The sequence below is a fragment of the Ruditapes philippinarum genome, unplaced genomic scaffold, assembly GCF_026571515.1.
Source record: "Ruditapes philippinarum isolate M1 unplaced genomic scaffold, ASM2657151v2 ctg1028_1_1_1_1, whole genome shotgun sequence".
In the NCBI taxonomy this organism is placed as follows: Eukaryota; Metazoa; Mollusca; class Bivalvia; order Venerida; family Veneridae; genus Ruditapes; species Ruditapes philippinarum.
The window spans coordinates 334,542-351,411 of record NW_026864813.1 but is presented as its reverse complement, the minus strand read 5'-3'; the positions used below and the strand labels follow the sequence as shown (position 1 = coordinate 351,411).

General features: G+C 31.7%; 1 protein-coding gene across 1 annotated transcript in view; it reads left to right on the top strand.

Annotated features, from left to right (window-relative positions):
* Positions 1-13,916, top strand: part of LOC132726901 (cadherin-23-like) — a 36,673-nt gene extending 22,757 nt beyond the window's left edge. Inside the window, exons 10-19 of the mRNA XM_060712312.1 lie at positions 1,271-1,405; positions 2,961-3,083; positions 4,437-4,468; positions 5,382-5,535; positions 5,987-6,073; positions 6,651-6,965; positions 11,341-11,521; positions 11,804-11,907; positions 12,302-12,325; positions 12,993-13,916. Coding sequence (XP_060568295.1) covers positions 1,271-1,405; positions 2,961-3,083; positions 4,437-4,468; positions 5,382-5,535; positions 5,987-6,073; positions 6,651-6,965; positions 11,341-11,521; positions 11,804-11,907; positions 12,302-12,325; positions 12,993-13,033 — 1,196 coding nt within the window. The 3' untranslated portion in view covers positions 13,034-13,916. The remainder of the gene's footprint in view (positions 1-1,270; positions 1,406-2,960; positions 3,084-4,436; positions 4,469-5,381; positions 5,536-5,986; positions 6,074-6,650; positions 6,966-11,340; positions 11,522-11,803; positions 11,908-12,301; positions 12,326-12,992) is intronic.
* Positions 13,917-16,870: the final 2,954 nt, after the last annotated feature.

Below are 16,870 nucleotides of genomic sequence, written 5' to 3'. Positions count from 1 at the left end.
ACGGTTTGTGTAAAATGAATAAGAATTATCATTATTAGAAAAAAAATCACAAGTAAAATCCCATTATTATTACAATTTAAATAACAATAATTGCTGTTTAAAAAATCTAGGCGATTTTATGATAACTTTGAAAATATACGCGAAATATAAAGGCAAATTTAGTTTCGGAAATTGACGTTCTGAAGAAAACGACCTATCTCTGTTTTAAAATATTTCAGTTAAAGATATATGATATGATCTCATTCAGAACCAGTGTTGAATATGAAGTAATTTGTTACATGTAGAAAAGTAGGAAATCTTCAACAAAGTTGTATTTTGTCTTCCATACAAAGTACTAAATTACTAAAAGTTTACTAATGACAAAAAGGCAAAGAATTGCTTAGTATTTGGTTCGATGTCATCTGCGTCCCCTGTTTGTGTGGCTGGGTTGTGTCGGTTGTGAACGCCACCTTGCCTTGTTGATCTTTGTTCTCATTTGTAGTCATTTTAGTCATTTATTATACCGTTTTTTTTTGTTTTGTCTTTTTAGTTTGTTTTTTTGTGTGTGTGTTTTTTTGTTTTGATTTTTAGTTTTATTTTTAATAAAAAGATGAAAGTATTTAACGAATAAAAATAACAATTTTAGGGTTATATGGGCTTTTAATCTGTGTATAATGGTTTCAAGATTTTCATAATACCGATAAGCAGTGTGAATAGAAGATTGCGTTTCTTTGTTTTAGATGTTTTATCTGTCGTCTTGAAGTCTATCCAGTTTCAACTCCCTCTACTAAATGATGCGGCAGCTGTATTAAAGTTTAACAATAATTCTAAAATATAAATACTCTTCTCGTGACATTATTAGGGACTCCTTTCTTTACTTACACCGATGTTATCCTGTCTGACCAAATTCTATTTAATAGCTTACCAACTTCGGATGTTTGATTAATTTCCCTAAATTTGATAATCGACAGCTCCAAAAATTCAGATTGGAAAAGTTCATTAAATAAGTTCAGTATGTTACTGGTTAAAGAGTAACATACATTTTAAAGCGTTATTGCCAAGTAGTTAAAAAACAATGTCATCTTCGATTACCTAATCGAGATATCAACATCACTAATCACTCTCTGGTGCTTAACTATAACCATATTTGACAAATGTTCATTTACCATAATGATACTTGATCTTGGATAAAGAAACCGGTCAAAACCTTTCATAAAACTTGTTTTATATAAATGTTTGGATGCGTTGTATTGTTATACTTATTACGAATTACTTCTTGTTTCGTTCACAGCTGCAACAACTATATCAACAACAGATGGTATTGGTACCAATGTGTTCTCAGTTAACGCTACAGACGCTGAAGATGACACGATATCATATACTATGACATGTAATCCTACGCCATGTCCTTTCACCATATTTGCATGTAAGTTCAGACAGTAATAATGTTTCGTCCCAAGTTGTATATAGGTGCGGACAACACAACGTTTCGTCTAATGTGGCATGTTCAATCAGACATCAAAGCGTTTCGTCTTATGTTGCATGTTAATTCGGACACCACAATGTTTCGTCAAATGTTGTTTTCAGAAATCACTATGTCCTTTGTATTTATTTAAATAAGTATGAAGTATTATTTACTAAGCAATATCTACATTTGATTGTCGTAAGTTGTTTATTTATTTTTTTTTAAATATCCCGATGACGCTGTGTCTGTAAAATAGTATGGGTTGTTAGTCCCCTACCGGTTTACCGGAGGGGACTCTAGGTTTACCCTCCGTCCGTCTGTCCGTCTGTCCGTCCGTCAGTCCGTCCGTCCACAAAACTGGATCCCGCGATAATGCAAAAAGTACTGAAAATATTTTAATGAAACTTGATATATGAATAGATTTTGGCAGCTATGGAGATTATGCACGTCTTTTTGCTTTTCTTCCTATGTTGAAATTCTGGTTGCTATGGCAACAAATAGACTGAAAATATGGCAAATTTTTACATAAACTGGATCCAGTGATAACACAAAAAAGTACTGAAAAATGTTTATGAAACTTGATCATATGGGTAGATGGCAGTATGGAAATTATGCACATTCCTTCTTCTTATCTTCCTATGTTGAAAATTCTTCGGTTGCCTATGGCAACAAATATATTGAATTTCAAGATTTCTGATTCTAGTATTTAAGTTTTTTCACTTAAGTTCATATTTCTTAAGGTATTTTCTTCAAACTTTAAATATAAGTTTGCTTGTCATCAAAACCACATCAATATGTGACAAGGTTTTACAACTCTAGCACAAAATTTATCAGAATTACCGTCCCTTGAACTTAAAATTTTTCATGAAAAAAACATTGTCTTTTTTTTAATAACTTCTTTTTTCTGAATGTATCTACCTCAAACTTCATATAAATGTTCTTATTATCACTCAACATTTGTGAGTGTTCAATACTCTAGCAAGTCTACTTTCCAGAATTAAAGCCCCTTTTGAACTTAGGGACTTTTGTTTTGAGAAATTGGTACGAATTTTTTTACTCCCAAACTTCGTTCAATTATGATAGGATTTTATAAATGTTGATATTTTGATAACATGTTTAAAAATAACTTTAGAGTGTCCTTCAGTCAGTCTGTCTGTACATAAAAACTGTTTCCTGTGATCACTTTTAAAGAACTTTTTCAACAATTTTCTAAAAGTAGGAACATAAGTAAATGGCCAATGGCCCTTCAGAATGTTGCTTGGGCTCTTACCGGTAGGGGACTTATGGATTGCTTGCAATGCTATGATAATTGCTTGTTTTTTTCTTATTTAAGTTGCATCGACTCTGAATTTATTTTTACACATATTTGATAAACTATAAAGACATTGCTTAAATACATTTATATTGTTTTGTTTTTGTTGTTGTTCTGTTGTTGTTGTTTTTGTTCTGTTGTTTCTTTTTTAGATTTTTGAACTTCAAAACTTGTTCACATACATTATATTTAATAATATTGCAGCCGGAGAAATTCAGCTAAATGCAGATATTTCGAACTATAACACTGTCGGTTACGATATAGAAATCACCGTTGCCGATGATAAAAATACGGCGAGTCCAAAAATATTAACTGTGCTTATAAGAGGTTAGTCTTAATATAATACATATTTAATTGATTAGCTCTGCTTTTACATGACTGTTTTCTTAGAATATTGCTGATTTCACGAATGTCGCGAACTATCTACTATTTGTCCGAAAGTCTCGAGGGTTCATTTCAACATTGTTTAAAAATTCATTTCATCTGGCATGAAAATATGAAAATTACGAAAACTCGAAATTTCAGCTTTACGAATGCCCACAATTTTAGCTTCATGAATTTAAAGTTTTGGCACTTTAAATAATTTTTCAACTTAAAAGTGAATTCAAATATTTCATCATTGTAAATTGCAACGATTCTTTTTAATTTAATTTTTTTGAATTAAATCGTTTTGAAAAACTTCCGAAATCAACTTCATGAAAACTCGTTTTGAATCCATCATTCGTAACTTAACCTATGAAGAAATTCACACATCTTTAGCGAACATTATATTAAAGAACATATCAAACTTAACTAATTGTACCTCTTTATTTATAAATAAACAAAGTTTTAATATATCAGTTAAGTATAGGTGTCTCTTTAGGCCCACTAAAGAGACGCCAATACTACTTATTGGCATTATTCAGTTTTATTTAAAAGCTTTTAATTGTGATTTCAATCATTCAAGACATGTGTGAGTTTTATTTCAGATATTAACGAAATCCAGTGTTTTGATTAACAATTTTCCTTTTGGAAAATTTAAATACACTTTTCCAAGAAAACATTTCCTTTAAATTTTCCTCATTTTTGCTTTTTTCTTTTCTAAAGCCCAAGATGCAAAAACATGGATTTTAAATTCCATGACTAAACCCCTGTCGGGGAAGTTTCCCATATTTTTCTTTGATGGTTTTTTTAAATTTATAATTTTTTAAAAATTTTTTTTAAAAACAAAAAATTCCCTTTAAGTTGCATCGAATACAGTAATCCCCCATTTTTTAATCATTTTAAACTATCTTTTTTTTAAAAAAATCCCAGTATAAATTGATTTGGGGTTGTTTTTTTTGATGGGAAATGTTTTTCTTTGCCCTGTTTGGAATTTTTAAATTGATTGGGGATTAAATAGGGTTTTAAATGTCAAAACGCCGACACAATATCTGTTTTTAACGGGTGGAGGAACCCCTTTTTCGTGCTTTATTTCGGGGGCGCCAAAAGGGGTTTGCCTGAGTGGAATTTCCCCCCGACCCTTCCAATTTAAGAGCTGGATGGTTTTCCTAAAATTTTAAAATAGCCTTTTTGAAAAAAATTTCCAAATCCACAAAGGTAAACAATTTTTTGAAAGAAAAAAGTTTCTTAAATTCCCAAACCCAAGGGGAACCCCCCAAATGTTGAAAATTTAAAGGTGTTGTTTTTTGTTTTTTCAAGGTAACAAAAAAGGGGAAAACCATTTTTTAAGGGTAAAGGGAAAAAACCCTTTTTTTGGAATTTAGGGAGAACTTTTTTTCAAAACCCGCGGGGAAAACAACACCCTTTAAAAACGTTTTGTTTTTTCCCAATTTTAAAAGAAAGAGGGGCCCAACTGAAATGGGGAAATATTCAACCCGGTTATGATTGACGTCAAAAAGGGTGAACGGGGGCCCCCTTCATTTTTTTCGCTGTCTAACCTTAAACAAACATTTTGGTCCCGACTACAAGAAAAAGGATTGGTTTAAAATCGCATTTTGATGAACAATAATACAAAATGTCGCTTTTTTTTCATTTAGTTTTCCGTTAGGTTTTTTTGTATTTTTGTTTTTTTACCGTTTTTTGTTTAATGTTTTTTGATGGTTGTTTTTTTAAAGAAAAAGAACTTTTAAAACGTTTTTGTTTTTGGTCATATCTCGGGCGGCAGTTTGGGATCCACATACCCAAGTCATTTTTCTGGTAAAAAAACGATCATAAATAACAAAATTCTCTGCACGTGACAAACTACAAACTCCAAACAATTGACAATTGCCTTTTTTTTAATATTTATCCACAAAATTTCTAGGGTTTCCCAAAAAATATTATCGGGAAGGGGAAAAAAAAGCCTTGGGGCCAAAAAAAGAAAAAGACCAAATTGTAATTGTTTGAAATTGTTAAAAATTGTAATAGGGCTTTCAAAAATTTGCAAAATGATTCCGTTAATTCACTGTTATTTATATTATTTCTGTTGGTTATCAGTATTTCGCACGATGTCATCTATGTGCAACATTTATTGTTTTTGTTGCGTGTGTTGTTCAAAACTTCACCATTGTCCAAAACAACATGACGGTTCGGTTGTAAAAATTAATAATTATGTATTTTAAAGTAATTGTATAAAAAGATAACCTTTTTTCTTTGATCTGTTAGGCAAACGATGTTATAGGCACGCCTTCATATGGTGTTAGAGATCAAGATAATGGTGATACAAAAACGTACTCTATAAATTGCGGGGCTGACACAGCTAAGTTTTATATGGACTCCTCCACGGGACAAGTTTCGTTCCAGTCCGATTATAGTATAGGTAAATACAGATAATGTTCTGGAGAACTGTAAGGTGATCACGATGTACCGTTTTTTTTAATCTAATAGCTTAGTTGTTTCAAAACATTAGCGGCAGTATGGGACAGTTTTATCTGTTAAGGCCGTCTACCTGAAATGCTTGCTTCAATGTATATGCTGTTTTGAAATGTAAGATTTTATTCCTACATGTTTTAAATTTATAGACATATTTAGTACATATTTATTAAGGAGGGGCGAATGTTACAATTACACTATCTATCCGACTCATTGTTATACTTAAGTTTCATAGCGAACTTTGCGGCAAAGTTAAGGAGTGAGGTACGGGTACAAAACAAGACTGCTAAGCTTGTTTTTTGTTCGGAAATGCCAAAAATGAACTGACACCTCGCCTCAGTTTAAAAGATAATCTGACTTTAAGGTTTTTCTTTGTCTCGTCTTGTTTATTTTTGTAGCAAGTACAACAGAGACAGTCACGTGCACGGTCACGGTGGTAGACTCTGGTGGACTCACAGACACAGCAACGCTTTATATCTATATAAGTGAGTAAAGTATACTTTGATGTATAAAAGTTGTATGTATATCATAGATATATAACGGTTTGTACATATCTTTAAACAAATGCATAATGCAGTTTGAACTTGAAAAAACACGTATCCGCGTTTGATAAAGCTATATTTAACTGACATATTATTAGTTAGCACAAATACGAAGTTTGGATGATTTATTTATAATTATTGTAACCTCTCAAAATTAAAAAAGAAGAAGCTAAAGTCTTTGGTTCAGTGTATTTCAAATATATTATTTTTGTAAAACCAAGATTAAGGCTAGTATGTAAACATTTATAGTATAGTTTGAGCGTGAAGATTTCATGTCCACTTTCGGCATTATAAGTGGTGTTGTCAAATGTAAAGATTAGAGTAAATCAATTTATAGTTTTAACAATAAGAAAACCATTCAGTTATATTTGTATATACATTGCAATAGTATATAGAACATATTTCATTGGCGGAATATTAACAAGTGTTCAGCATAATATTGATTACGATATCAAAATTTATCACACATTTAAGTATATTATTATATAGTGTGTCACATGAAGTCGTAAATCTATTGCAGGCGACAGAAATGACAATACGCCGGTATTTTCTCCAGCTTCATATTCATTCTATGTCAGTTATTATGCTTCCGTCGGCACTGTTGTCGGTACAGTGACAGCATCTGATAACGACACAGGAACATTTGGAACGCTGACGTACATATTAACCCAAACATCACTGCTAGATGATTACTTTGCCATTGATAATAACGGTCAAATCACAGTATTAAAGTCCCCCGTTCCTCTTAACTTCTCAACAACAGTTTATATCACGGCCACTGCCACCGACGGTGGGGGTTTGTCGGATACCTCTTCAATTTCAATAACAATATCAGGTACGTGTGTAACTTCTTTAAGTAATTGGTAATTGTTTAAACCTGCAAATGCACGGGGGAGGAAGTGTTACACGAAGGATGGAGTTCTTATGATAACTTGTTTGGAGTTCTTATGATAACTGTCACGGAGTTCCTGGAAAATGTTACGGATTTCTGTGGAAAACTTTTCTATATACTTGGAGAACTCGCCTAAAAAATGGTTATTTTTTTAAACTTTAAATGGGGAGTTTGAGGTGCTAAATTAAACTTTGATAATTAAGCTTGCCCTACATATTGTATTTTGTTTCAGAAAAAAATCTTTTAGTCCATATTTTGTCGCTTTTTTAAAAAAAAATCTGCAAGTTTTGAGAAAAATTACCAAATTACTTGCTAATTCGTACATATTGACCTTTTCATTTTTGTGATCTTCTTCCGTTGCTATACTTAATTACCTAATTATTATATGGAGAGCTGCAACATAAAGCCCGGGCTAATAGATTTATACCGATTTTTCAAATGTTACGGAGTCTTGCGATAACTCAAAATATGTCCTGGAGTTTCTTATGATAACTTTTGTTACTGCCAAGTGTGTTTTTGTGCTTAATCACGGCGCGTTTAAGCGTATTTTATTAGACAATAAGTGTGTAAATCATTATGAAGCATAGTGACGCTTATCATTTTGCACTAAAATTTGGTTTATATAACGTTGGTTTTTTGATTCGTGTTTTTCAGTTTCAAGAGATATTTTTCTTACCTCCGTTTCTTGTGTTTTTTGTGTTTGTTTTGGTCTTTTTGTGTGTGTGTTTTTTTATATTTTATTGGAATGACTGTAAACATACTTGATTTAGAGCATTTCTTTACAGGATAAAAATACGCTTTGAAATCATGATTTCGTCATATATACATTATTCCTGGCAGTTTTAGAGAACATTAAGTATCTTTGCTATCGGTATGCATGTAAATGGTTTTCAGCAAAATAGGAGGTAGTATGCACTACCTTTATCTAAATTAATGAGGTGTGTTGGGTGTCGTCTTTATGTTTCAACGGGTTCTTTTTCAATTTGGCTAAAAGGTATCAGTTTTTTGTCCATAGAAACTTATAAAGTTCTATGACAAAGATCACGGTGCATATCCATATCTGTACCCTCTTTTGTGAAATCTGCTCAAACGGTACCCTCTTCGAACATGCACAGGTCATTCTCTGCTAAAAAACAAACCAGCGATGGATAACAATCCAGTAAAATTTCATTGTAATAAGGAAAGGAGGTATGACAGCGTAGAAAAGATGTATACCACGGAACACTAGAATGTTTTAATTATGTGCTGCTTTGTCATGTGCACGTTTTTCATGTACTGCAAATTCACAATAAGCTACAAAAATCGACATGTCTTGCCTCGCCATCACATCGACATATTTTTTTTCAGAACTGAAATGACCTATGGCTTGATTATATATGCATCAACACATATTTAATATGTTCATATACATATCATCTTCGGACAAATGGCAGTATATTTGTCAAAAATAAATGGAAAATTCATAAAAACACCCTACTTTCGGTTTTGCAGCGGCACAGGCTTACCGTCTCTTCATTTGAATTTTTATATCACAGGTACCCTCTCATTTTTGAACACATAGGTACCCTCAAAGCACGACATATGCTTTTATTTGCGTTAATCGTTAAGTATGTATGTAATATTTCTTACTTATATATAAATATTACATACTTAGCGATTAACACATAAAAGTATTTGTCGTGCTTTGAGGGTACCTATGTGTTAAAAAATGAGAGGGTACCTGTGACATGAAAATTCAATTGAAGAGAGGTAGCCCGTGCGCTGCAAAACCGAAAGTAGGGCGTTTTTATGAATTTTCCATTTATTTTTGACAATATACTGCCCATTTTCGTCAGAAGATGATATGTATATGAACATATTAAATATGTGTGATGCATATATAATCAAGCCATAGGTTCATTTCAGCCCGAAAAAATATGTCGATGTGATGGGCGAGGCAAGATATGTCGATTTTTTGTAGTTTATTGTGAATTTGCAGTACATGAAAACGTGCACATGACAAAATCAGCACATAAATGAAACATTCTAGTGTTCCGTGGTATACATCTTTTCTACGTGTCATACCTCCTTTCCTTATTACAATGAAATTTTTACTGGATTGTTATCCATCGCTGGTTTGTTTTTTAGCTGAGCATGACCTGTGCATGTTCGAAGAGGGTACCGTTTGAGCAGATTTCGCAAAGAGTTACAGATATGGATATGCACCGTGATCATTGTCATAGAACTTTTATAAGTTTCTATGAAAAAACTGATACCTTTTTAGAAATTAAAATACCTGTTGAAACATAAAGACGACACCCACCTCATTAAATTTAGATAAAGGTAGTGCATACTACCTCCTATTTTGCTGAAAACCATTTACATGCATACCGATTGAGCATAGTTACTTAATGTTCCTCTAAAACTGCCAGGAATAATGTATATATGACAAATCATTATTCAAAGCGTATTTTTATCCTGTAAGAAAATGCTCTACATCAAGTATGTTTACAGTCATTCCAATAAAATATAAAAAACACACACACAAAAAGACCAAAACAAACACAAAAAACACAAGAAACGGAGGTAAGAAAATATCTCTTGAACTCGAAAAACGAATCAAAACCAACGTTATATAACCAAATTTTTGTGCAAATGATAAGCGTACTATGCTTAATAATGATTTACACACTTATTGTCTAATAAAATACGCTTAAAACGCGCCGTGATTAAGCACAAAAACACACTGGCAGTAACAAAAGTTATCATAAGAACTCCAGGACATATTTTGAGTTATCGCAAGAAACTCCGTAACATTTGAAAATTCGGGTATAAATCTATTAGCCCGGGCTTTATGTTTGCAACTCTCCATAATAATTAGGTAATTAAGTATAGCAACGAAGAAGATCACAAATGAAAAGGTCAATATGTACGAATTAGCAAGTAATTTGGTAATTTTTCTCAAAAAACATGCAGATTTTTTTTAAAAAGGCGACAAAATATGGACTAAAAGATTTTTTCTGAAACAAAATACAACATGTAGGGCAAGCTTAATTATCAAAGTTTAATTTAGCACCTCAAACTCCCCATTTAAAGTTAAACATAACCATTTTTTAGGCGAGTTCTCCAAGTATATAGAAAAGTTTTCCACAGAAATCCGTAACATTTTCCAGGAACTCCGTGACAGTTATCATAAGAACTCCAAACAAGTTATCATAAGAACTCCATCCTTCGTGTAACACTTCCTCCCCCGTGATATGTGTATTACCAAGATCGGGGCAACCAAGAGATTTTAAGAGTTAATAAAAACATGTAATTAAATGTAATTCACCCTAACGTGTTGTTATCTAGATAAATTTTCAATTATTGTCTATGTTATCCCTTGCATTTCTTATCTATTATCTGTTTACTAAAAATTTTTTGAATAACTAAAGTTTTGAGGTGAATTACATTTAATAACAAGTTTTTTTGCGGAATGTTTCAGACATATCCCTTGTGTTTCTTATCTATTATCAATTAACTGAAAATTTAACAGATACTAGATAAGATGTCCGAAACACTCCGCATAATCTAGTAACTGACTTTTATCTAGTTATTCAGATAACATGTTTGGTTCTTCAAACAGAAGCATGCGAGAGGTCTTTTTTCCGTTGCGTTATTTAGTCATACGGTTTAAAAGTTAAAGGACAGCATAATTTCGGCACACGGTTCATTCGGTCATATAATAGTGCATGATGATATTGTTGCTATAATTTTCATTGTTGAACATTTGCTCGTAGTGTTAAGTAACGTAAATGATATTTTCCGATTTTCCCTTGTACCGATTTGTTCATTTTGATATTACTTGTTCCTTTAAGTTAAGTCGTATTGTGAAGTGGAGCATACGCATAACAATTTTTGTAGACTAGTTCTAATGATTTTATGGTTAAAATGCAATGCATTAGTTTCAAAAATGGATGCCACCAGCAATCATACTCAACACTGTAGAGAGTTATGATGACATCTTATCTGATACTTAAGTTAACAAACACAAGAGTTTTGTAGATAAACAAATTATTATCTGTTATTTAACTGGTAAGTGTTGGCAGATCTGGTCACTTTCTAGTGTTTTTGGAAGTTAGATACTTGTTCGTTATTTATCTATCTCACAGAAAAAATATCTAGTTAGTCTGATAAATATCTGCTGTTAATGCTATAAGTATACGGTTAACTATTAATATGAAATATGAACTGAAATATGCCACCATAGATTCATTATATTCTTGAACCAATATTAATTTATTCATATTGCGATACTATTTATAGAATGCTATATTATAGAAGGCTTGTCTATTTTTAGATACAACGACTACATCTACAACAACATCGACAGACAGATTCAAGACGTTTATGGAAGACAGTAGAAACATTCCATGGTTGGTCTCGTGCATTATAGTGCTTGCATTAATTACAGGCATTCTTATTTGGATCATTGGCACGTGCAGTGGTGAAAAAGGTTGTGGAGCTTTCCAAAGACATATGTAAGTAATTCACACATTTACAAAGAATGAAAAGAATTGAAGGACTTCCTTGAACTATATAAATTCGCTCATTTGTAAAATGTAAACACATATTGTTTAATTAGTAAGTTTCATCAAAGTTTTGTAATGAGTATGCTCTTTGAGAGCATCACCAAAGAGAGATTATTTTTCATGTTATGCTTGCAGCGTTATTACTTGATAAAATTTGAAATGAATGATATTCGAGTTTGCAGGGACTTTTTTCAAAAAACGCACAACATATGAGAAATTCGTTTGTTCCAGTTTTGGAAAGAAGAGAAAGATATACCGTCCCAGGATAAGGAGATTACCAACACCTCAGACACCTCCGGAGCCACGTTTAAGTCTTCCATCATTCCTTGTGTCAGGTATTAAATTTATAACATCAAAAAGCAAAATATATTACAGAATGTACCATTGCATAGTATATTGGTTATTGAATAACATACACGTTTATTATGCACCGGAAAGATAAGGCGTTAATAGTGTATGAAAATTTAAGCCGTTGTTTCTGCGTGTTTATTTAGATTTTATTTGATTTAATTGAAACATAGAAAAATCACATTCCAAAATCTAATTTATAACAGAACGATAATATTTAAAAACGTATTTTTATTTTTCTAACCTTTAACCATAATGTTGTCAAACTGCCTATTTTTATAAACGTCTATGAAGAATAATTATGATAAAATAACTTGTTACCAGGTATATTTTCTTTTTTGGAATTTCGAAGTTTTAAATTGAAATTTTATATATTTTCAGTGAGACATCCGCCGCCACCAAAAGGTAAATTCATTGCACGCTCGATTTTAAATACAAAACTTGAAAAAATAAATTTTCATTGCCTTAAAGCATAGCTTGTTTAATGACAAGAATAAGAGAACAAACCTTTTTGTATACAAACATTCACTGTTTTTGTAGGCCTATAAGTTCAGATTTCTGTAAGTTCATTCCCTAGTGGGTTGAAGTAGTTTGTACCCGCTTCTTAGGGTAGTGAAAGAAGTGAACGCGTGAAATGTCTCATATATTCGAATTTGCGAATAACAATAGAGGGTTTGTGCACTTTTATGCTTGCATGGATATCTGCAGACAAAGGTTGAACTTAAAGCCCTTGCCCGCAGGAGGAGAATTTTTTTAATAGGTCCAATGGCTTCTTAAAACACATAGTCGCTATTCTTGCATACTTCAAAATAGGTTATCCTGCATATCTGTTTTTCGTATATTTATTTTAAAATTTAGTTTATTATTAAGCTTTTTTCATGCTGGCGTGTCCATGCAACAAAGCGCGCGCCCACGTGATTTTATCCATTATACATGTTTCATTTTTTTCTTTCCTGCATGCGCAGATTTTTTTGCAAGAATAATGAATATTTAAGCGCTTCGTAATAATCCTTTTTATTTAATGTAGATACCACATGCATTTGCACGTATTTTTTCCTCATCTTTTTTTCAGGAGAACAAGCCTGGAGGTCATCTGTTGATCGATATGTCTAATCTAATGTGTTGAAGAAGATTTTATAAAGCAAAAATAAACTTGCAGAATTTTCAGCAAAGTGCCATTGAAAATTGAGCATCCTAAAATGATAATATATGTTGGGGATGTATTGATTAATTTACTTGACTGAATCACCTGATAAAATGCCATACAGTTATTATGTTTGTTCATCTGTTTACTTTGCTTGATTGCATACAAGTGAATTAAAAATTTGTGTTATTAACATTAACTAGTTTAGAAAATAACTTTTTTTCGGCCGAAGTGTGACTTCCTGTAAATTTTACAGGGAATAAACTGAATAGAAGAAGAATTTTCATTGGTTATTCATAAATTACGACTGAAATCTGGGAAATCAATTGGTCATTCTAAAATAAAATGTAAGGGATAGTTCTTGTCATTCTAAGACAACAATTTTAGGGATAGTTATACAACAAATGTAAAGGATAGTTCTTGCCATTACAAAATAAAAGGATAATTCTAAAATGAAATCTAAAGGGTAGTTTTTTAGCTCTCTAGTTAAATTGCTCAGATATTTAAGGTCTGTTTAACCACAACTTCTCCCGCAAAACATTTTACACCGCGTTTATATTTAATTACATTTTCTAGCGAACAGTTTATTTTTACAAGAACTTACTTAGTTATAAATTTTGTCCAGAATAACGACACTGATAACGTTCACGATCCTGAAAGTTTACTTATGCATATACATATCTAAAAGCGCGCAAAAATCCTACCTTATCAGGTACCCTTAGTTTCTATGTTTTGTAAGTATGTAATATATTATATGATTATTGATGTGTTCGATTGATATAATGTTTATAATTTTCATATATTGTTGCGTATCAATTGAGTATTTATAATTAAACATACACATACATCTAACAGTGTTCCTTTTATCAAGATTAATAACACAATTGATAATTCTGTCAATTGTAACAAAAATATTTTTATATGGAAAAGTTGTATTGTTTGATGTTGTTGTTGTTGTTGTTTTTCGGTTTGTCAATTTGTTTCTCTGTACATTTGGCAAATCCGTGCATTTATTATACCAACACAACGTTCTTATTTTCGTGCTATAAAAATAAGTAATTTACATTGAGAGTATAAGTGAACTGTAACGAAATTATTGAGAACAAAAATAAATGGTTCTATTTGTATGTGAAGTTTAAATTGGCTTATGACTTCCAAAATTAAACATAATGTGGTGGGTCGGGTTATGAATCACTTTTCTATATCTTCACTTGTCTATATCTAGAAATCACAATTGTTTTTATTTGTGAACCAAGACCGATTATCAACGTTTTTACAGTGTTATATTTTTATCATCATAGTTATTGGCATTAAATTAAAGATAAAACGTCTTTAAGTAGTTTGTTGAATTATACTATCCATTATCCTTTTATTACTATTTGCAATATTTCATTTGTGCTTCTTTTTTTAAATAATGTAAATATTACACATGATTACAAAATATAATGTCAGACGTAAAGTCAAGTTATAGAAACAATTATTTAAATAGTGTAATTAGAAGCTGTCATACTTTGAAGAGACATCAATATCAAAACGCTTTTAAACTAAATTTAATTTCTATACAAAATGAGTTAGCTACAAGAAATTATTGTCATTGTTTTGCAAGCATTGCTTACATTTCTTTATGTATTGAAAACGTATATTAAATACTATATGCAAATTACCCAGTTTTACTTCGACTGAGTATATTTGTTTTAAGATACTTCTTGTTTAATTCTAAATGTTATGTGAAGCAAGACAGTAATGCATACAATTATAGTAATTCTAATGACTGTTCCTCATGGTCTTTGTAATATTTATGATTCATCAAGATACCATCGCCGAGAACTCGAATAATTTATATGATACAAAAAGACAAATGTAAATAAACCCTTTTATGGTCACTGCAGTTGTCAGTTAACTAGATAGCCATTTTTGCCAATCTGAACATCCTATATGGTGTAGATTGAACACATTTTATCATTACATAAAATCACTTGGCATTCTATAGCACGTTACACAGTTAATATCCGTAGCTCGTAGTGAATGAAAAACTAATATAGGAATTATGTGCAATAGTAACGACGAATACGTGCAAATAAATGACTGGAATGAACAAAGCGGTAAGTAAAGGACTTTTCATTTTATAATAAATCAAATTGAAAGAAATGAATTAGCGCATACGGTTGTTAAGACTTTTAACCCGCATTACAAATATTTCAAGGAAAATGGTGACATTTGAAGATCATTCGTGAGAATGATAGCCTGCAGCTGCCTACCGTATTGTAGGCAACTTGTATAAATAAGTTCTATATCATCTATAATGTTCTTAGGCATTTGCCGATCTCCTGGTCCTATGCTCACAAAAATTTAAGGATCAAGATCAGGACTAATGTTAAAAGTTTAAATATTCTCCATTGTACATCTTTATAGATTTAAATTTAGTATTAGCCCAAAGCAATTTTGACTTGAAATCGCATGTTAATGAAAAAAAATTCAAAATACATTTATTGTTATTTTATAAGATTATATTCATTTTAAAGTTGACCCAAATACTGATCTTGATCCTTAAATTGATCACTACTTCGATCCGATTATTTTTGTACTTGTTTTGTTTTTCGTGGATTTTATCCCCGAATAAAGTTGTTGTTTTTGCAAAGTTAGCACTCTATTTACACTTTGTTAATGTACCGTTTAATTCTAGCAAAATACAATCAATTTTAGTTTAATAAATCTAAACATTGAAACTAAAATCAAGTTATTTGATCCTGTTTCTGGTCTTTTCTTAAATGAACACGTGACCTGGTGTCTTATAACACCCAAAGAAAGTAGATACAATGTGATTGGGATATTTAATGACGGTAAAAGTGCTATCTCGGTGCAACTGTCACAAAATCAGGAAAAACTTATCAAAAGTGGCTTAAAAGTCCCTGTTTTTGCTTGGGGTCCTCCTGGGCTCCTTGCCAATGGCTCTTGTTACTGGGTCGGGTGGGGGCTGCGTTCATTGAACGCCGCCTTTCCTTGATGATCTTGTTTATCATATTTTTTAATTATATGTTGTCTGCTAATGTTAAATTGACAAGAAGGCACATGTCTCGGGTATACCGAATTCAAAAACCAATTACGTAATATATGCATTATACTAATAAACATCGACTTAACACAAAAGCTTTCTTGTGGCAGCCTGGACACATTGGTTGGTGATAACCAACGGATAAAATAATTATCCACTGACAAAATTTTGTTTGTTGGATAAATTCTGTTGCTGAAAAGTTATCTTATGAATAAAATGCGTATCCAGTGATTAACTCCATCCGATGTTTTGAACAAACGGGACCAGGTTGTCATTCTAACCAATAGTCTTGAAAAACAATTTTTCCTGTTTTTTATGAGGTTAAAAATATTATGTCTTTACAGCCATATATCATATATTAGCTTATTTAGTTTATTTACTATAAGATTAATTGGTCCGTTTACTTACCATGTTGCTAGTTACGGTCGGATATTGCACAGATTCGTCGTAACTATAGCACAATTTCTGTGTTTTGTTTATATAAATGACGTACATTTGTAAATCGGATTTAAAAATGGTTGGTCTCGGGTCGTCGCAAAGCACGTTTTTACTGTATAGGATGATTCAAAACCTTTTCAATTCAAGTTATAAAGTTCTCTGAAAAAAGGCATGATTGAAAAGGGTTTTAGTTCAGAAAAAAATCCCTGATATACTATCAGTTTTTAAATAATGTCTCATTCAGTCTTTTTGCTAAGGAAGAAACTAAATTGGCAACATAATCAATGCCGTTATCAACGGAATAAATCCATCTTGT